Source organism: Musca domestica, unplaced genomic scaffold, assembly GCF_030504385.1.
Source record: "Musca domestica strain aabys unplaced genomic scaffold, Musca_domestica.polishedcontigs.V.1.1 1, whole genome shotgun sequence".
Taxonomy (NCBI): Eukaryota; Metazoa; Arthropoda; class Insecta; order Diptera; family Muscidae; genus Musca; species Musca domestica.
In genome coordinates this window covers 4546546-4568356 of record NW_026712114.1, presented here as the reverse complement: position 1 = coordinate 4568356, position 21811 = coordinate 4546546, and the positions used below count along the sequence as shown (strand labels likewise).

General features: G+C 37.2%; 1 protein-coding gene across 1 annotated transcript; it reads left to right on the top strand.

Annotated features, from left to right (window-relative positions):
* The first annotated feature begins 1062 nt into the window (after positions 1-1062).
* Positions 1063-2429, top strand: LOC105262343 (V-type proton ATPase subunit D-like). Its single transcript, XM_059120402.1, has one exon. The coding sequence runs from the start codon at positions 1128-1130 to the stop codon at positions 2094-2096; it is 969 nt and encodes a 322-aa protein (XP_058976385.1). The 5' UTR covers positions 1063-1127; the 3' UTR covers positions 2097-2429.
* Positions 2430-21811: the final 19382 nt, after the last annotated feature.

Sequence of the window (21811 nt, the reverse complement as noted above, 5' to 3'; positions counted from 1 at the left end):
ATTCACATTTCAATGCTGGAGTGCTCTAACGATAGCTACTTGTGGTTTTCCAGCCAAATATAAAGAAATCGCACTATCACGCTTGAATTCCATTACGAATAACTTTTTTTTTCTGGAAAAATCTCACCAAAATGTTTTTTACGCTTGTGGTCGAAAATTGGCTCGTGAGCTGACCATATCGCAATATTCCATTCGGCAAATATTAAAAAATGAGCTCGGGGTAAAGCCATTAAAATTCCAAAAATGCAGGAACTTACATCGCAACAGAAAGAAAATAGACTCAAAACAGTTAAAGAGTTGCTTCGCTTGGCCGAAAGTGGTGAACTGCCTAATTTGGTTTTCTCCGATGAGAAAACATTCGTTGTCCAGCAGTTTGTAAACAGTCAAAATGATCGTGTTTACTTGCTAAAGAGGTCAGCTGAAAATTTGCACCTTTGGTTGACCAACAGAACTCAAGCGCCGGCCATGGTTATGGTGTGGGCCCACATAACAGTCGGTGGTCGCTTTTCGCTCGCATGAATCGACATCAGAATAAATGCGAAATATTATCGCAAAAATATTCTGGAAACATTTTGGCCGCAGACTTTGGACATTCCAATAGGACTCAGCACCATCGCACTCAGCATGCGCCACCCAAAAGTAGTTACAAAATCAGGTTCCTCGCTTCATTTTCAGCGCACAATGGCCGCCAAAATCTCCCGATACCAATCCGTTGGACTACTGTGTCTGGAGTATTTTGGAAAGCAAGGTTGACACTAAAAAATACCAAAGTGTCGATCACCTCAAGCAAGCGCTTCTCCGCGAATGGGCCAAAATACCGCAGAGCAACATTCGGGCAGCGTGTGGTGGCTTTATTGGCCGTTTGAAGGCCTAATTTGTGCCAAAGGTGACCAATTCGAACAAGTCTAAACTTATTCCAAAATGTTATGCTATTTGCTATGTAAAAATAATAGCGATTGGCTTTGGTACTTTGGTTAGCAAGAGATGATTAGATTTGAAGCCAAGAAAGGGTTTTTAAAACTCATTGAAACTTTTGGTGAGAAGTGTGCTTTGGTTTGAAAATCAATGACAAAGTACTTCAATAATTTATTTTCGAAAATTAAAATCGATTTTAATTTCTTTAAAAAATGTCAGGACGCGATGTATTACAGATTTTTCCCTCTCGAGCTAACTTCGTGTTGATGAAGCAACGCATTGCTGGTGCCACAACCGGTCTCAGTTTGCTGAAACGAAAACGAGATGCCCTCGAACTTCATTTACGACAAATTCTGAGTGAATTAAAACGAAATCAAGATCAGGTGCAGGATATCATGCAGGAAGCTCACTTTGCAATGGCTAAGGCAAAATTCCTAGGAACGGACTTTAAACCCGCCACTGTGGAACAGCCTGAGGCAGCCAATGCATTTTTGCATTTGATTAGCAATAAAATTGTTGGCATGAATGTGCCATCATTTGAATTGGTGTTGATGCCCTACAACTCGTTGCCATTGACGGGCCTGGCCAATGGAGGGCAGCAGGTCGAGGTGGTGAGAAAAAAATTCCAAAAGGCTTTACAAATTCTAGTTGCTTTGGCCTCCCTGGAATATAATGCCAAGATAATCGGAGAGGCGGTAAAACTGAATAATAGGCGTGTCAATGGTTTGGAATTTGTGGTTTTGCCCCGCTATCAAAATACCTTGAACTATATACGCGATGAACTCGATGAATTTGAGCGCGAAGATTTTTATCGCCTCAAACGTTCGCAGGCCAAGCAGAATAAGAAAAAATCCCAATTCGCTGCGGAAATGAGTAAGCGGAGCGAAAGCAAAACTGAATTGGCTCCCGTGGATATTGACTTGGCAGACTGGACCGCCGATCAACCGGATATAAAACAAATGGGCCTGAAGGTGGATCCCACGGTGCCAGTGACCCGAAAAACCTTTGTCAGTTTGAGGGGCAACACCGTCGTTCTTATGCCGGAAGAGAACATGAAACCTGTCATCATTAAGGGGCGACGCCAGAAATCACCCTCCACCTCCAAGAGTGCCGACAAAATATCCAAAAGCAAAAATGTTGTCACTGCCTCACCCTCTTCATCGGAAACTTCCATGTCATAGTCCATAGTCCGCCCCAGTGTATGTTGTTTAATTTACCTTTTCATGATACGGCACAAATTTGTTGTGCGTTTTTACGCTCGATGGCCATGATTGTGCGAACCGATTAAAAAAACTCAATTCAAGTTAAAACTCATTGCCAGTTGCGTTAATTCTCATCATGGTTGGAAAAGCGAAAAAGAAAATGAAATGGAAATGGACATGTTGGCGAATTAAGTAAAAACCCGGTTGTTATTTTCGAAACTGTTGTTGTTGTTGTTGTTCATAAAATGCCATTGCGAGCTCACAATCAGATCAAATGAATGCCAAAAAAAAAAAAAATTAAATGCTGAAACTCAATTTTTCAATTACAGTGGCTCAAGGTAAGGTTGTTGTTTTGAATACTCCATTATTTCGATCAGGAAAAAAATACAATACAATATAATTGGATCTACATTTTAATCATTGAGGGATAATCGTGAAATGTTTGCAAATATTTTTTTAAGGAAAACTGTGAACATTTTCAACACAGATTTCAAGGAACATTTTTGAGTATTAACCTAAATTAAAAAAAAAAAACAAGTGTAAAAGTATCGGTCGGTTTTGCCGACAGATGTATACCCTCAGCCAATGTTCGATTATTTTATACTTCTGCCATGAATTTTCAAACTTTTGACCCTTTATGGAGTGAGTTTTGAAAGAATGGGTCTATTGTCCATTTCGTATCGGACCTAAATAAATATGATATAAATTTTATTATAAATATATAAAAAAATCGAACATTTAAAAAAATCGAAATCATAAATCCTATATGCATATCAGTATTCTGGTTGAGAGACCTATATTTAGATATAGCAAGTTATAAAAAATCGCTGAGTTGTTTGCAATTTATGACAGATAAAATTATTGAAAATTGTGTCCCTTTGTGGGTGAGGCACCAGAAGGGGTTTGCAGATATATAGCATCTTCACAAAAGATCTTGTAGTGGGCCGATATTGTCCATCTGGTGTTAAGACCCTGGGTTAATAGGAATATTGGGATGTGTGAAATTTGAAGGCAGTCGGAATCTTACATCACATTTTATGAAAGTTGTAATTATTCAAAATTTTTACCATTTGTGGGGGAGGTACTTGATGGAGTTGACAAATATTGTCCATTTTCACACCTGGCCTAGCACTGACACAAATATTAGGATTTGCAAAGTTAGAGCGAAATCGGATTATCGTTTTTCTTTCTGTACAAAAAATATATATTTTTTAAAATTTCGACCATTTGTGGGAGAGATAACAGAAGGAGTGGACCTATCTATTTAATCTTAACACCTCACATTGGGTTAATATAAATATAAGAATGTGTGAAATTTGAAGACATTTTATAAGAGTTGTAATTATTTGAAATGTTGACCCTTTGTGGGGGAGGTACCAGAAGGAAAAGACCGATATAGTCAATTTCCGCACCAGATCTAGTAATAACGCAAATATTAAGATTTGCAAAGTTGGAGTATAATCGGATTATCTATTCTTTTTCTGTGCAAAAATATTTTATTTTTCTTTGAAAATTTCGAACATTTGTGGGGGAGGTACCAAAAGGAGTAGACCGATAATGTCCATCTTCGAACTCGATCTAAGTTTGGCAATAATATTAGGATGTACCAAGTTTGAACCAAATCGGATGCTCCCTTCGAGAGACGGACGGACATCGCTGGATCGACCTCGGAACCTCACCCATAAAGGGTCAACAGTTTGAATAACCATAACTCAAGGCTGGAGTTATACATCTGTCGGTAAAACCGACTGATACTATTTTACTTGCTCTTTTCGGAATCTCTCCCTCAATAACTCTGATTTTGAAGATTTTTATACTCTCCACCTTAGAAAGGAGGGTATATTAACTTTGTCATTCCGTTTGTAACATGTCTAACTATTCGTCGTAGACCCCATAATGTATATATTCATAATCAGCATAAAATTCTAAGTCGATTTAACAATCTCCGTCTCTCTGTTGAAATCACGATACAGGCCACATTATTTGACGTAGAGCATCAAAATTTAGCAGTATAAATTTTGGATGGTTGGTATTGAAAATGACATATATCGGTCCACGTTTTGGTATAGTCCCCATATAACGGTACCTCCAGTTATTCGGTATTTTGATGATTTTTGCCACATTTCTTTGCGGATTTGTCTAAAAATTGGCATTTGTGTGTTCTAATGGGTTCTAGCTCCGTTGGCGAAACATTGAATATATAGGTTCACGTTTTTGTATAGCCCCATATAGCGGTACCTCCCGATATCGATATTGATATTGCCACATTTTTCCACGAATATTTCTAAAAATTGGTATTTGTGGGTCATAATGGGTTCTAATGTGTCCTTCACCCTAAGGTGGATGGTATTAAAAGTTCGTCCCGGCCGAACTTAATGTTTTTTTTTTTTTTATTTGTTTAAATATGCATTTTTAAAGAAACATCCTTACTAAAACTACGGTGCTTTTACAGCTCTAATCCTAAAATTTAAAAAAAATTCGGCAGTTACTTTTATGTAAATTTTTATACCATCAGCCATATGGAAAGAGAGGCTATATATCATTTGATGCGGCCAAAACGTGCCTCGGCGAAATAGCGGTTTTAGACCCTAATCCGTTTCAGGATATTTGGAGTCGATTTAGCGATGTCTGTATGGTGCATACGATAGCTCTCGAAGAGAGTATCCGATCTGATACAAATGTTGTGCGTCGTAATATTATTATCAAAATTAAATTGAGTTCGGAGATGGACAATATCAGTCCACTGCCTCTGGTACCTCCCCCATAAAATGTCGAATTTTTCAAAAAACAAGTACAATATTACTTGACAGATGTATACCATCAGCCAATGTTCGATTATTTAAATATAGTTTGACTTCTGTTATGATTATTCAAATTGTTGACTCTCTATAGAGTAGGTTCCGAAGAAATAGGCAAATTTTGTCCGTAGACCGACGTCAAGAAAGTGAACGAAAGAAAACAGCAACATCAGCTGAAATGATTCGAAAAGTACAGAAGCGACTTGATCGAAACCCGCGTCGCAGTGACCGAAAAATGGCTCGTGAGCTGACATATAGCAAATTTCCATTCGGGAAATATTTAAAATGAGCTCGGAGTAAAGCCATATAAATTCTCCGATGAGAAAACGTTCGTGTTTACTTGCCAAAGAGGTCAGCTAAAAATGTGCACCTTCGGTTGGTCATCAGAACTCAAGCGCCGTAAGCGGCCAAGTGATGGTGTGGGCCGCCATAACAGCCGATGGTTGCTCTCCGCTCGTATTAATCGACGTTGGAATCAGAATAAATGCCGAATATTATAAAGCCTTGGGCATGCAAACATTTTGGCCACAGACCTTGGACATTCCGACAGGACTCTGTTCCATCGCACTCAGCACGCGCCAACCAAAAATGGTTACAAAATGAGGTTCCTCGCTTCATTTCCAGCTCACAATGGCCACCAAAATCTCCGGATACCAATCCGTTTGACTATTGTGTCTGGAGTATTTTGGAAAGCAAGGTTGACCCTAAAAAGTACTAAAGTGTCGATCACCTCAAGCAAGCGTTTCTCCGGGAACGGACCGAAATACCGCAGACCGACATTCGGGCAGAGTGTGACTGTTTCATTGGGCGTTTTAAGGCCATAATTCGTGGCAAAGGTGACCGATTCGAACAAATCTAAATTAATTCTTAAACTGAATGATATTTCCGATATGTTTTGCTTTCATTCAATAAAATTTAAAAAAAATGTTTAAAAATTATGGCGATTGATTTTGTTGCAGTTTTTTTATCTCACCCTGTATATCCAATATTCATATAACGGTACTTCTCTGCATGGTGGAGAATATTAAAAGGTTCGATCAGGCCTGGAATCGTAATTTAATTTTTACATAATTTTTCCTCCTTGCAGCCGCGAATTCTTTAAATGTTGCTTTTTAAGGGCAATCCACACTGCAATAGCAGAGTTTGTATTTTTTTTAATCGCGGAAAAAAATAAGGAATATCCCTTCTGTTTTTAGATAACTTTGAATGCAAACTTTCAAAACAAGTGTCTTCTATTTCTTCTTCCACACGTTAAAAATGTACTGAGTTTTTTTTTATATAATATTTTTTTTCGAAGAACAGTGTAATCTTTCGTTTTATACATTTTTCGGAAATATGTGTATAATTTTGGAAACACTGCCGTTAAAATCAAGGTATCATCAACGCATTTTGTTCTTATTCGGGTTTTCCTATTAGTACCATGACAGCTTCTCTATATTTCATGTCCATAAGCATCAATGTGCATGTGTGTGTGAGTGTCGTTCCCATGGACATTCGTGTTTATATGTATTTATATCTTCCACGCCAACCCGCCACATTGTATTCAAAATTGTTAACAAACTGCAGTTCGTTTGGCGCTTTTTTGTGGCATTTTTGCTTGGTCATGTTAACGAACGAACGTTTTGTGGGTGGTCTCAAGCCTTGGTCATTATGCCAACGTTGAACAATGGCCAAAATGAAATAAATGTTGGTAACTGAATTGTATTTAAGTGAATACAATAACAGCAGCAACAATAGTCAGGAACTGAAAAAATAAAATGAAATAAATAATAATAGTTGTAGAGACAATGCGAAATGTAATGCAATAAAGTAGCCACGAGCTATTGTTGTTGCTTCTGCTGTTGTCAGATTCAACAATGGCCCTAGACATTTGCGTAAAATTGGAGGGACCTGTTATAAAAATAAAAAAAACAACTATTTGAGTGGTTAATGGCCATCATGACTTTACCAAAATTGCATTGCAGGTCTATTGTTATTGCCGAATGTGATGGTGGAAATTTCGGAGGTTATGCGGGGTAGGTAGGTGATGAATGACACAGCATGGATTGTGAAAAACAACAGCTGCCAGAGGCTATTTTACATAATTTTTGATTTGTCTTTAATATTTCTATAGCATACTTTTAGGCGCTATCGTCATTTTGACCCATTTCCATGGACTTTCCTCAAATGGTTTGTTAATGTAATCTAATCGGTTCAAAATTTAAGAAATTAACAATGCCCACCACCTACCTCACCTCACCCTGTCCATCAAGGCAGTGGCAATCAACACCAGATTCAATTTGTCCTCATCTTCGTATGTATATGAGTGCCTATGCACATGTGTTTAGTTATGTTAAACTAGCATTAAAGCTATCATGGAATTAGGACAATCTTCTGTTGAAAATGTAAATTGTCGGTTGGTCAGTTGGCTGGCTGGAGAAAATTACAGGACTTTGGCGGAAGATTTTGTGGTTTCGAATGTCAGAAGACTTTGAGGTCTTTTATAGTAGAAGACCTTGTAATCTTCTATGGCAGAAGGAGACCTTCTGCTATTCTATGGCAGAAGGAGACCTTCTGCTATTCTATGGCAGAAGGAGACCTTCTGCTATTCTATGGCAGAAGGAGACCTTCTGCTATTCTATGGCAGAAGGAGACCTTCTGCTATTCTATGGCAGAAGGAGACCTTCTGCTATTCTATGGCAGAAGGAGACCTTCTGCTATTCTATGGCAGAAGGAGACCTTCTGCTATTCTATGGCAGAAGGAGACCTTCTGCTATTCTATGGCAGAAGGAGACCTTCTGCTATTCTATGGCAGAAGGAGACCTTCTGCTATTCTATGGCAGAAGGAGACCTTCTGCTATTCTATGGCAGAAGGAGACCTTCTGCTATTCTATGGCAGAAGGAGACCTTCTGCTATTCTATGGCAGAAGGAGACCTTCTGCTATTCTATGACAGAAGGAGAATTTCTGCTATTCTATGGCAGAAGAAGACCTTCTGCTATTCTATGGCAGCAGAAGACCCTTCTGCAGAAGAAGACCTTCTGCTATACTATGGCAGAAGAAGACCTTCTGCTATACTATGGCAGAAGAAGACCTTCTGCTATACTATGGCAGAAGAAGACCTTCTGCTATACTATGGCAGAAGAAGACCTTCTGCTATTCTATGGCAGAAGGAGATCTTCTGCTATTCTATGGCAGAAGGAGATCTTCTGCTATTCTATGGCAGAAGGAGATCTTCTGCTATTCTATGGCAGAAGGAGACCTTCTGCTATTCTATGGCAGAAGGAGACCTTCTGCTATTCTATGGCAGAAGGAGACCTTCTGCTATTCTATGACAGAAGAAGACCTTCTGCTATACTATAGCAGAAGACCCTCTGCTGCTATTCTATGGCAGCAGAAGACCCTCTGCTGCTATTCTATGGCAGCAGAAGACCCTCTGCTGCTATTCTATGGCAGCAGAAGACCCTCTGCTGCTATTCTATGGCAGCAGAAGACCTTCTGCTGTTATTCTATGGCAGCAGAAGACCTTCTGCTGCTATTCTATGACAGCAGAAGACCTTCTGCTGCTATTCTATGACAGCAGAAGACCTTCTGCTGCTATTCTATGACAGCAGAAGACCTTCTGCTGCTATTCTATGACAGCAGAAGACCTTCTGCTGCTATTCTATGACAGCAGAAGACCTTCTGCTGCTATTCTATGACAGCAGAAGACCTTCTTCTGCTATTCTTTGACAGCAGAAGACCTTCTGCTGCTATTCTATGGTAGCAGAAGGCCTTCTGCTGCTATTCTATGGCAGCTGAAGACCCTCTGCTGCTATTCTATGGCAGCAGAAGACCCTCTGCTGCTATTCTATGGCAGCAGAAGACCCTCTGCTGCTATTCTATGGCAGCAGAAGACCTTCTGCTGCTATTCTATGGCAGCAGAAGACCTTCTGCTGCTATTCTATGACAGCAGAAGACCTTCTGCTGCTATTCTATGACAGCAGAAGACCTTCTGCTACTATTCTATGACAGCAGAAGACCTTCTGCTGCTATTCTATGGCAGCAGAAGACCCTCTGCTGCTATTCTATGGCAGCAGAAGACCCTCTGCTGCTATTCTATGGCAGCAGAAGACCTTCTGCTGTTATTCTATGGCAGCAGAAGACCTTCTGCTGCTATTCTATGACAGCAGAAGACCTTCTGCTACTATTCTATGACAGCAGAAGACCTTCTGCTGCTATTCTATGACAGCAGAAGACCTTCTGCTGCTATTCTATGACAGCAGAAGACCTTCTGCTGCTATTCTATGACAGCAGAAGACCTTCTGTTGCTATTCTATGACAACAAAAGACCTTCTGCTGCTATTCTATGACAGCAGAAGACCTTCTGCTGCTATTCTATGACAGCAGAAGACCTTCTGCTGCTATTCTATGACAGCAGAAGACCTTCTGCTGCTATTCTATGACAGCAGAAGACCTTCTGCTGCTATTCTATGACAGCAGAAGACCTTCTGCTGCTATTCTATGACAGCAGAAGACCTTCTGCTGCTATTCTTTGACAGCAGAAGACCTTCTGCTGCTATTCTATGGTAGCGGAAGGTCTTCTGCTATTTCTATGGCAGAAGGTCTTCTGCTATTTTTATGGCAGAAGACCTTTTGCTATTTCTATGGCAGATATGGCATTTCGATAAAATGCTTTAATTTTTTTCCTGAAAGCCATTTTTCGTTTTCCAAGTTCGGCAGCCCTACGGCATGCAAACCAACCAAGTGATTTCAAAATGGTTAAATTAAAGGACTTTCACTTACGGCTAGTGAAAACTGCTCAACCCTAATATACCAGTCCTAGTTTACAGCAGGACGAGGGGATAGAGAGAGAGAGCGACAAAAGAGAAGGTATTTCCAAATTCTAGCAGCTTCCAGGAAATGTATATACAAGATATGTAATGAGCTTTAATGGCTTAAGTAAGTTCGTAGAAATTAAACCTCTTTTCGAATTAGGCAATGGACGGGTGTTCTGTATGAATACCAAATTTAATGGATAAATATTGTCGATGATGTAATTACAAAATTAAGACAATTGTCCTAAACCTATTATCTATGGCCAAGAAATGAAGCCATAGCAAAAAATACGTTTCCAAATTCTTTAAATTTTCCAAGAAAATGCAATTTTGTTAAGAAATATACATTTCCAATATATGACCAATTTTACCGAACACACACACACATGTGGATGCAAGCATAAATCGCCCCACCACCCAATCCGAACCCACATTTGTGCTTCATGGCATGGTTAAGTGCATTTTATACTCTCCTGCTTAGCAATGCATGAATTGCAAGAAAATTCTGCTACGTCTTTCAATTCAAAACCACCAACCACCCGCAATGAAGTATTGCAAAAGAATACTTGATGCCGTGCGAAGGGATACAGAAACTGATATCGTTTTGCCCATTATCCTTTGAACATTGGAAAGTAACTGCAGCTCATCAATAATTCTAAATTGCACTTAAAGATCTTCTTCCATTTTATGCTCGAAGTAGCAACTGATTGACTGACTGACCGACCGACCAAGAATGCAACTAATGTGGGGGAGTATAAATAATATAAACTATTATTGTGTTTAGAATGAAATGTGGACTTTTTCAGATGAGGGGAGGGTATTTCAAGAGAAGTCAATAAATAAAAAAAAAATTTAATCAAAAAAGGTTTTCTAAACAAGTTAAAAAGCAGTAAGTCTGGCCGGGACGAACTTTGAATACCCTCCACCATTTGGAACGAATTTGGAAATTTTCAAAAAATTAAATCTTTAAAATATTATGTAACAATTTTAAAAATACGGAAGATAGTAGTTATATTGAAGTGCATACGACGTGGACCTACATAGGCACTGTTTGTCATAAGCCATTACCATATTTAAATCCGAAACCTAAAATAAACGGTCAATAATAATAAGGAGGTACCGTTATATCCGAGCTGTGCGAAGACCTGGACCAGCATTGACAATTTTCTGTCATAGGCTGTAGCATCCATTACGAACTTCAAATACAACATCTCAAACAATTTCGGTGAGTATTGTACCTAAAATCGTCAAAATACCCAATATCGGGAGGTACCGTTATATAGGAGCTGTACGAAGACATGGACCTGCACAGACAATTTTCTGTCTTAGGCTGTAGTATCTATTTCGAAGTTCAAATACCAAATTTGAAACAATTCCGGTGAAAAATGTCGTTAAAACCTGCAAAATACCGAATATCGGGAGGTACCGTTATATGGGTGCTATACGAAAACGTGGACCCGCACAGACAATTTTCTGTCATGGACTGTAGTATTCATTACGAAATTCAAATACCAAATTTGAAATATTTCCGGTAAATAATGTCGCTAAAATCATCAAAATTCCGAATGTCGGGTGGTACCGTTATATGGAGCTATACGAAGACTAAAAGTCCTGCAGACATAACATACATTTGAGCCAAATTGTATCAATCTACTTCAATCCGTTCGGAAGTGTTCCACAGACGTACAGACGGATAGATGGGCGGATATCGCTAAATCGACATCGAATTTTGGGCTGATCAAGAATATACATACTTTGTGGGGTCTAAAATGTGTATTTCGAGGTGTTACAAACGGAATGACAAACCTAATATACCCTCCATACTATAGTGGAAGGTATAACAAGGTTTTCCGTTAAAAAAGCCGTAGATTATTAAAGAAGAGCTAAAAAGTAGGCACGTGCATCGGTGTTTTGAAAGTTGACAACGCAAAGTAACCTCTTCACCACTTTTGGACATTTTCCGATAAAGATTCCTCAGAATTAGTTATAAAGTATCCAGCAATATTGCAGATAAAAATACGAGAAATATTTGGTTGAAAATTGTAACCCTCTAGCGAGCCAAATGGAGCTTAAATTTTGCACAGATCACTCTTTGGCCTGCCGACAGTTCAAGTTCGAAGAATTCGGTATTTTGATGATTGAACTCAAATTTATGAATTATGAAAATGAAGTTCACTTCTGGTGCTTCACTCCACAATATCGTCCAGGGTGAGATAAAAAAAAAAAAAAAAAAAAACTATAACAAAGTCAAACGCTATAATTTTTACATTTTTATACCCTACACCACAAGGTGGTCAGGGTATTATGTCTTTGTGCATTTGTTTGTAACAGACAAAAGGGAACGAGTTAGACCCATAGTTCCTTTTGATGATCTGCATAGAATCACTTTCTGAGTTGATTTATGCATATCAGTCCGTCTGTTCGTCCGTCCGTCCGTCTGTCCATGTATTCTTGTGCACAAAATGCAGGTCGCATTTATTATCCGATTGAGATGAAATTTTCCAAACAACATTTGTTTGGCCCAAGGACGAACCCTATTGAAATTGGAGATAATCGGTAAAAATTTTGATATAGCTCCCATATATATCTTCGTCCGATTTGCCTTTTATAGTGCACCAAACGTGTAATATCAGCCTGAATAGTATGGAATTTTGCACATACAACCAAATTATGCCTGAAAAGAAGTATGCAAAATTTGATCGAAATCGGTTCAGATATAGCTATAGCTCCCATATATATTGTTCATCCGATTTGTTTTATTTGTTACCCACAGCCGTAATAAGCACTCCGTAACAACGATATTCAGGGAAATATATCAAATACAGATCAGAAATATATTTGCCAAATTTTATCGAGATCGGTTCTGATTTTCCGCCCGACTTTAGGACTTTCTTAACTGGTTTTATTTATTAAAGGTATAAAAGTTCTGCTCGCTTGTTTACCCTTTTTTACTGGTTAAACCAAGTCTAGTGTTGTAAAACCATCACCTTCATGACAAAAGTTTGTTAATAATACGATAGTCCATGGTAGGAGGGTATATAATATTGAAAACAAGTAAAAAAGCAGCTAAGTTCTGCCAGGTTAATACTCTCCACCATTTTAAAGGAACTTGAAAATTACAAAAAAAAAAAGGGTAAAAAAGTTGTAAGTTCGGGCCGAAGTTTGAATACCCTCCACCATTTGGTACAAATTTGGCAATTTTCAAAAATAAAATCCATTAAAAATTCTGTTAAAAGCTTAAAAATACGGAATCTAGCCGTATATTAGGGTCTATACGACAACGTGGACCTACATAGGCAATTTTTGTCATAAGCTAATCAAATGCTTAACTTGAGAAAAATCAGTTAGTAATGTAGCCAAAATAAATAAAATACCGAATATAGGGAGGTGCAATACGTGGACCTGCACAGACAGTTTTCTGACATAGGCTTAGTATCCATTACGAACTTCAAATACAAAATTTGAAATAATTCAGGTAAATAATGTCGCTAAAATCATCCAAATACCGAATATCGGGGGTACCGCTATTTGGGGGCTAAACGAAGACGTGGACCTACATGACGGATTTTTTAATTTAGGCTGCGGTGCCCATCGCGAACTTTAAATACCAATTTTGAAACAATTCCGGTAAATAATGTCGATAAAATTATCAAAATACAGAATATCGGGGGGTACCGTTATATGGGTGCTATAAGAAGATGCGGACCTACATGGCCCATTTTCAATACCAAAAGTCCTGCAGACATAATACACATTTGAGTAAATTGTTATCAACTTACTTAATTTCGTTCGGAAGTTAAAGTGATTTCCACAAACGGACGGACATTCTAAAAATATCGACATAGAATTTTATGCTGATCAAGAATATATACTTTGTGGGGTCTGGAATGTATATTTCGAGGTGTTCCAAAATGACAAACTTAATATACCCTCCATACTATGGTGGAGGGTATAAAAATCCGTCGAAAAACACCACTTAAATGAAAACTTTCATATGGGAGCTATACGAAGACGTAGTTCTGCATTAATAATTTTGTCATAGGCTGTAGTACCGATTCCGAACTTAAAATTTGAAACAATTCCGGTAAAAAATGTGGCTAAAATCATCAAAATAACGAATATTGGGAGGCACCGTAATAAGGGAACATGTTATTTAGCTGATTTATTTAATGTATACAATTCGCAACCAATCCATTAAGGAGATTTAAAAGCCAAATAAATAAATTCCATATTTTGCCATTTCTAATCCAACATGTCATCTAATTCCAGCTTCCGGTTGCATCGGTTTTTCCCACGAAATCCTAATTGCCAATTGATTTTCAATATCAAATCTATGCTGACAGCAAAAACAGCAGCTACATCCGTTGTTTACATTTAATGTTGATTTCCTCCATTTTTTTTTTTTTTGCTCTCATCCATCTGTTCATCTCTCACATTCTCTGTAAATGTCACTTTTTCTGTGTTAGCTGACAACAGCTGCTAAAGTTTTTGATATCTTTGTTTTGCTTTAGCTGTTGCAAACAACAACAAAAAAATCCCATAACTAACTTTGGATTGCCATGACTTTTGATGTCAGATTTTTTTCATTGCATTTTTCTTCCCTTTGTCAGTTGGTTGCAAAGTGTGGAGGTCAAACGATTTGGCCCCCTCCCTCGTCTCCACTGCACCATTCAAAATGCAATTGGTGTCATTTTTCGCGCAAATAAAATGGCAACAATTTCAATGCAACGCCAGGGTATTGCGAGATGTTTTTTTCGCTATCGCTGACGTTTGAATGGATTTTGATTTGATTTAATGCCGTTTTCCCCCTGTTTTCTTATTTTTCTCTTCCACACTTTGGCACTTGTTTTGCAATAAAGTTGAGTTAGTTTCCTTCGTTTTTTTTTTTACTTTTTGTTCGAGTGGTACGTCTTCGTAAGTGAAAGTAGGTATGTGAGGAAGTATAGGTTTTCGGTAGAGGGTGAAGGATACCATTTGTATAGGAAATAAACCCTCGTAATGCAAGGAAATAGGGATTTGCCATAAAATATGTGACTTGTTACGTTAGCTTCCTTTTCGGTTGTTGTACCTCCGTTATAGCTGTGTTGTATCGAAAGTCACCTTAGTGCAGGGTTGCCATTTTGCGTCAATTTTTTTTAATAGAAAATGGGATTATATAATTTTATAGGTGCCTATTATCACAGAGAAACTTCGTCGATAATATAAGTGAGTTTTGTTGAAACGAAGGCATTGAGCGAAGTGGCCGTAATGGTTTTTTTGGGCTTCTTTTTTCTTTCAAACACTCACTTTCCGGCTAACTTTGAACGTGTGACATGGGGATCCATTGCAGAATATCTGAATCCATGGCAGAATATCTTAAGGTAGTCTAATATCTATATATTAATAAAAGAGTAAAGTAATTGACTGACTGACTGACTGACTGACTGGCTTAGTAATTCATCAACTCCCTGACGATACGACTGAAGCTAAAATCTTGCAATTTTGGTTGAGGGTCAGTCTTGGTCAGATAGGACTGGGTTTTTGGAAATTTGTACTAGAACGGTACGAAAATTATTGAAAGGTACTAAATATAGGTACAAATAAGGCTGGCTTGAAGGGTCAGACGTAGATTTTTAGATATTTTTTTAAGGACCCCAAGGATCAGACGTAGTTTTTTAAATATTGTTTTAAGGACCTCAAGGATCAGACGCGGATTTTTATTTTTTATTTTTTTTTTTTTGATAGACTTCAAGGATCGGACATGGATTTTTAAATAATATTCAGATATTTTTTTTTCTTTAATATTTTTACATATTTTTTGAAGGACCTCAAGGATCAGACGTAGATTCTTAAATATTTTTTGAAGGACCTCATGAATCAGATGTGGATTTTTAAATATTTTTTGCAGGACCTCAAGGATCAAACGTGGATTTTGAAAAATATTTTTTGAAGGACCTCATGGATCAGATGTGGATTTTTAAATATTTTTTTAAGGTCCTTAAGGATCAGATGTAGATTTTTAAATATTTTTTGAAGGACCTCTAGGATCAGATGTGGATTTTTAAATATTTTTGAAGGACCTAAGGGTTAAGGGGTGGATTTTTAAATATTTATTGAAGGACCTCAAGGATTAGACGTGGATTTTTAATTTTTTTTAAGGATCATCAGATGTGGATTTTTAATTTTTTTGAAGGATCATCAGATGTGGATTTTTAATTTTTTTGAAGGATCATCAGATGTGGATTTTTAATTTTTTTGAAGGATCATCAGAATTGAATTTTTAAATATTTGTTGAGGGAACTTAAGGATCAAAAGTGGATTTTTAATTTTTTGTTAAAGGAACTTAAGGATCAAAAGTGGATTTTTAAATTTTTGTTGAAGGAACTTAAAGACCAAATATGGATTTTTAAATATTTTTTCAAGGACCTCAAGGATCCTACGTGGATTTTTTAATATTTTTTGAAGGACCTCAAGGATCGGACTTGGATTTTTCAATTTTGTTTGAAGGACCTCAAGGATCAGATGTGTATTTTTAAATATTTTTTGAGGGACCTTAAGGATCAGACGTGGATTTTTCAAAAATATTTTCGAAGGACCTTAAGGATCAGACGTGGATTTTTAAATATTTTTGAAGGACCCTAAGAATCAGACGTGGATTTTTAAATTTTTTTTTTTAAAAGACCGAAAGGACCACATTTTTTTAAATAGTTTTTCAAAGAACTTAAGGATCAGACGTGGATTTTTAAATAGTTTTTCAAAGACCTTAAGGATCAGACGTGGATTTTTAAATAGTTTTTCAAAGACCTTAAGGAGCAAAAGTGAATTTTTTCCAAGAACATTCGGAGCCACCAAACGTCGATTTTTGAAAAATAATTTGTGAAGGACCATAAGGACCACATTTTTTTTTAAATATTTCTTCAAGCACCAAAAGTGAATTTCTTTGAAGAACCCTCGGTGCCTCTAAACGTAGATTTTTGGAAAATATATTTTGAAGGACCCTAAGGACCACTTTTTTTTAAATATTTCTTCAAGGACCTTAAGGAGCGAAAGTGAAATTTTTTTCAAGAACCTTCGAAGCCACCAAACGTGGATTTTTGAAAAATATGTTTTCAAGGACCTCAAGGAGCAAAAGTGAATTCATTTTCAAGAACCTTCGGAGCCACCAAACGTGGATTCTTGGAAAATATTTTTTGAGGGACCATAAGAACCACATTTTTTTAAAAAAATATTTCTTCAAGGACCTTAAGGAGCAAAAGTGAAATTTTTTTCAAGAACCTTCGAAGCCACCAAACTTGGATTTTTGAGAAATATTTTTTCAAGGACCTAAAAGAGGAAAAGTTAATTTGATTTCAAATGTGGATTTTTTAAAAATATTTTTTCAAGGACCTTAAAGAGCAAAAGTGAATTTTTTTTTCAAGGACCTTCAGTGCCACCAAACGTTAAATTTTTAAAAATATTTTTGCTTCCGTGCCACTAAACTTGGATTTTTTAAAAATATTTTTTCAAGGACCTTAAGGACTAACGTGGATTTTTTTTTAAAAGACTTTCGGGACCTTAAGACCAAACATGTATTTTTTTAAAAGACCTTCAAGACCGTAAGGACCAAACGTGGATTATTTTAAAGACCCTTCGTGTGTCTGTCGATCTGATATAACTCTCGACGGAATATCCCATTACGCTCAAATTTGGTATAACGTATTATTATTATCAAACTTAGATCGAGTTCAGAGATGAGCAATATCAGTCCCTTATTTCTGGTACCTCCTCCACAATAATAACAGAAAATAATTTACCTAACTTTTTAATTTCAAGAGTAAATAAAATCCTTATACGTACGAAAAAGTTCGAAAAGTACAAAATAGTACTACTTTTGGATTTTGGGGTATGAATAGAGCTTGAATTCTGAATTGTGGAGTGAAAGTTTTGGATGTAATGGAATTCAAACAATATGTATACCATAAGTACTAAAATGCATATAAGGTACTATATGATATTATGTGAACGGTTAGTGAAAAAAATTGAATTTTTTTGTATGAGAATCAATTTGTGGAAATAGGGAAATGACATGAGTAGGTGGTTTAGGAATATTTAAAAACTGTACTGAATGGTACTGCATTTTTATAGATTGTAGGAATAAATATAAAGAGTAGGAATTGCCAAATCCAATTAATATGAATACATATATTCGCATACGAAATAGCAGGCATTTCCTAGTATTTTATCATCCAATTACCGTCAAATTTTGTGTCCAATTTTCCCCATCATATGTAAATTAAAATATTCGGCCATTTTCCATTAAAAATGACCGCATTTGGAAAAATTTAGGTGCCACAGCAACCATGTAAATGAAAATTTGGATAATCGGTTGACCCCGCATCATCTCCCCCACCCCCCAACCTCTTTATTGCAATGCAATTTGAGCAACACTTTAGCAGACAAAGTTGCGGTAAATTGTGATATACAATACAATCGTATCGAACATTTAAACTTATACTCCAACACTTTTTTGTTGGCTGAGCTCCATGAACTTTTATTTAACAGCCAACCAAGCAACTATCCAGTCAGCCAATGATTTTAGATTTATATGGGAGATTTTGCAAATGGTGTGTGCACATTCGTATATTGGGAATTGTATTTCGCTGCTTCGATATTAGGATATGCTGCAATAAATAAGTTCAGAGGGAGATATGCATCTCCACATTTTTCCCCGGCAGAGAACGTGCAGTGCTTGTAAATGTAGCATCGATTTCGTAATAAATGCCAGAGATAAATTTTTGGGAAGAAGAGTAATGCTCAATTGCATCATAAGTCTGTTTCTATTTTACAACCAAATATATTTTGTATTTTATTATAATTAGTAATTGGCAATCAATATGAATGGGAATAGATGGGGATTTGAACGTGTTATTTTAAATTCGAATAAGAAACGAATAAAAACAAGTAAAAAAGCAGTAAGTTCGGCCGGGCCGAAGTTTTAGTACCCTCCAGCATTTGGCACAAATTTGGCAATTTTCAAAAAAAAAAAAATAAATAAATAAATAAATAAAATCCATTAAAAATTCTATTAAAATCTTGAAAATACCGAATGCCTATACGACGACGTGGACCAGCATATAAGTTATTACAAGATTTAAATGAGAAACTTGAAGAAAAATCTGTTTATAATGTAGCTAAAATCATCAAAATACCGAATATAGGGGGTACCGTTATATGGGGGCTTTACGAAGACGTGGACCTGCACAGACAATTTTCTGGCATGGCCTGAAGTATCCATTACGAACTTCACATGCGAAATTTGAAACAATCTCGGTAAATAATGTCTCTAAAATCATCAAAATACCGAATATATGGGGTTATATGGGGGCTATATGAAGACGTGGACGTACATGGCTCATTTTTTGACTTAGGATGTAGTATCCATTACGAACTTCAAATACCAAATTTGAAACAATTCCGGTAAAAAATGTCGGTAAAATCATCAAAATACCGAATATCGGGGGGTACCGTTATATGGGGGCTATACGAAGACGTGGACCTGTTCGGACAATTTTCTGTCTAAGGCTGTAGTATCCATTTCGAACTTCAATTGCCAAATTTGAAGCAATTCCGGTGAATAATATCGCTAAAATCATCAAAATACCGAATATCGGGAGGTACAGTTATAAGGGGGCTAATGATAACGTGGACCTACATGGCCCGTTTACGAACTGCTGCTGGCAAAATATACATGTGTGCAAAATTTTAGCCTTCTATCACAATTCGACAGACGGACATGGCTAAATCGTTTTAGAATTTTACGCTGATCAAGAATAGAACAGTGTTGGCTTGTTTGTTCGGAATACCGTAGTATTTTGTTGTTGCAAAATGGTCAGGCTTTATCCCTTTATTGTTGTTTTTTATAAAAACAACGTTTGTTTATTAGTGGAGAACGATGGTAATGTTTACCAGGGGGTAAGGCAGGGAATACCTAGGTTTCGGAAAGAGCCACCAATCCTCATCAATTCTCTTTGCTTTTTGTCTGTGACAAAAAACATTTTTTACACAAGTGACGAGATCGTAAGCTCAATAGAAGAGGAACCAAAGAATTAAATAAAACTAAAATAATTTTGGAAAGTCTTCTAAATCGTACAACCGCACTTATAAACATTTACATCTTTCCCCACTTGTTATCCTTTCGTTCAACCTGAACGAAGTAGCATAACCATGTAAGTTGGTTTTGTCTGTTACAACAAAAACCCCTTCGTCAAGAATATATATACTTTGTTGGGTCTGACATGACTATTTCGAGGAGTTACAAACGGAATGACAAATTTAATATGCCCTCCATAGTATGGTGGAGGGTATAAAAATTATTCGCTTATCGTTCCGTTGAGACAAAGATTTCATAATATTTCCGACAAAATCAGACACTAAGAGATGTAGATAACATTGACCTTCAAGAACTGTGCTTTTAATGTCTCATTCCACTTAGACCTAAATTGAGTTCTCACATTACTACATCTTGTACAACAAGTGAACACCATGCACGAGCTCATATACAAGCTAAACGGCAAATATATGAGTGATTCCATAAAATATTCACCAAAAAAAGGGATCAAAAGATGGGATCTATACGATTTGTGCATACAGGAAAAAAATTGCAACCAACAGACTGCTGTCAATTCTAAGCCACTCGTCCGCCAGCTGTTCAAATTATTCCAATTACAGCTCATTATATTGTTTCCAAGCGTGCAAAAGCTCCTTGGTGAGAATTTTCCAGAAAAAAGTTATTCGTGATGGAATTCAAGCGTGAGATAGTGTGATTTCTTTAAATCTGGCTGGAAAACCACAAGAGGCTATCGTTAGAGCACTCCAGCATTTAAATGTGAATAAATCTTTTGTGTCTCGTATCAACGCTCGTTATCCTGATACTGGTAGCGTAGCTCGACGTCAAGAAAGTGGACGGAAGAAAACATCAGCAGAAATGGTTCCAATATAAAAAAGCGACTTAATGGAATCCCGCGTCGCAATGGCCGATAAATGTCTCGTGAGCTAAACATATCGCAATATTCTATTCGGCAAATATTGAAAAATGAGCTCGAGGTAAAGCCATTGAAATTCCAAAAAGAGCAAGAACTTACACCGCAACAGAAAGAAAATAGACTCTAAACAGCAAAAGAGTTGCTGCGCTTGGCCGAAAGTGGTGTACTGCCGAATTTTGTTTTCTCCGCTCCGATGAGAAAACATTCGTTGTCCAGCAGTTTGTAAACAAACAAAATGATCGTGTTTACTTGCCAAAGAGGTTAGCTGAAAATTTGCACCTTCGGTTGGCCACCAGAACTCGAGTGCCGGCCATGGTGATGTTGTGGGCCACCTTAACAGCCAATGGTCGCTCTCCAATCGTATTAATCGACCGTGGCACCAGAATAAATACCGAATATTATCGCGAAAATATTCTGGAGGGTGTATTAAAGCCTTGGGCACTCAAACATTTTGGCCACAGACCTTGGACATTCCAACAGGACTCAACACCATTGCACTCAGCACGCGCCACCCAAGAATGGTTACAAAATGAGGTGCCTCGCTTCATTTTCACGCGCACAAAAGCCACCAAAATCTCCGGATACCAAACCGTTGGACTATTGTGTCTGAAGTATTTTGGAAAGCAAGGTTGGCACAAAAATATACCATAGTGTCAATCACCTCTAGCAATCGCTTCGTCAGAAATGGCCCCAAATTCCGCAAGGCAACATTCAAGCAGCGTGTGACGGTTTCATTGGCCGTTTGAAGGCCATAATTCGTGCCAAAGGTGACCAATTCGAACAAATCTAAACTTATTCTAAAATTTGATGCTATTTCCGTCATTTCTTGCTTTCATTCAATAAAATTTAAAAAAATGTAAAAATTATGACACGTGACTCAAAAGATCAAAATGAACTTATAATATACCTAAGCAGCACAGCGGCAATGATAACGACTTCACAGGCACCAAAACAACAAAAACAACAATTACCAATTAAGGGGGTTTCTAATCAAAACAACCTAGCAACCCAAAATATTACCAACCTAGCAACTCATAAGATATGTTGCCGATATGAGAAAATTATTTTTGGTCACTCAAAGTCGACAAATAATTTAAAAAA

Excerpts from the sequence above, each read along its gene's own strand:
- LOC105262343 (XM_059120402.1), top strand. The coding sequence starts at position 1,128 with ATGTCAGGACGCGATGTATTACAGATTTTTCCCTCTCGAGCTAACTTC.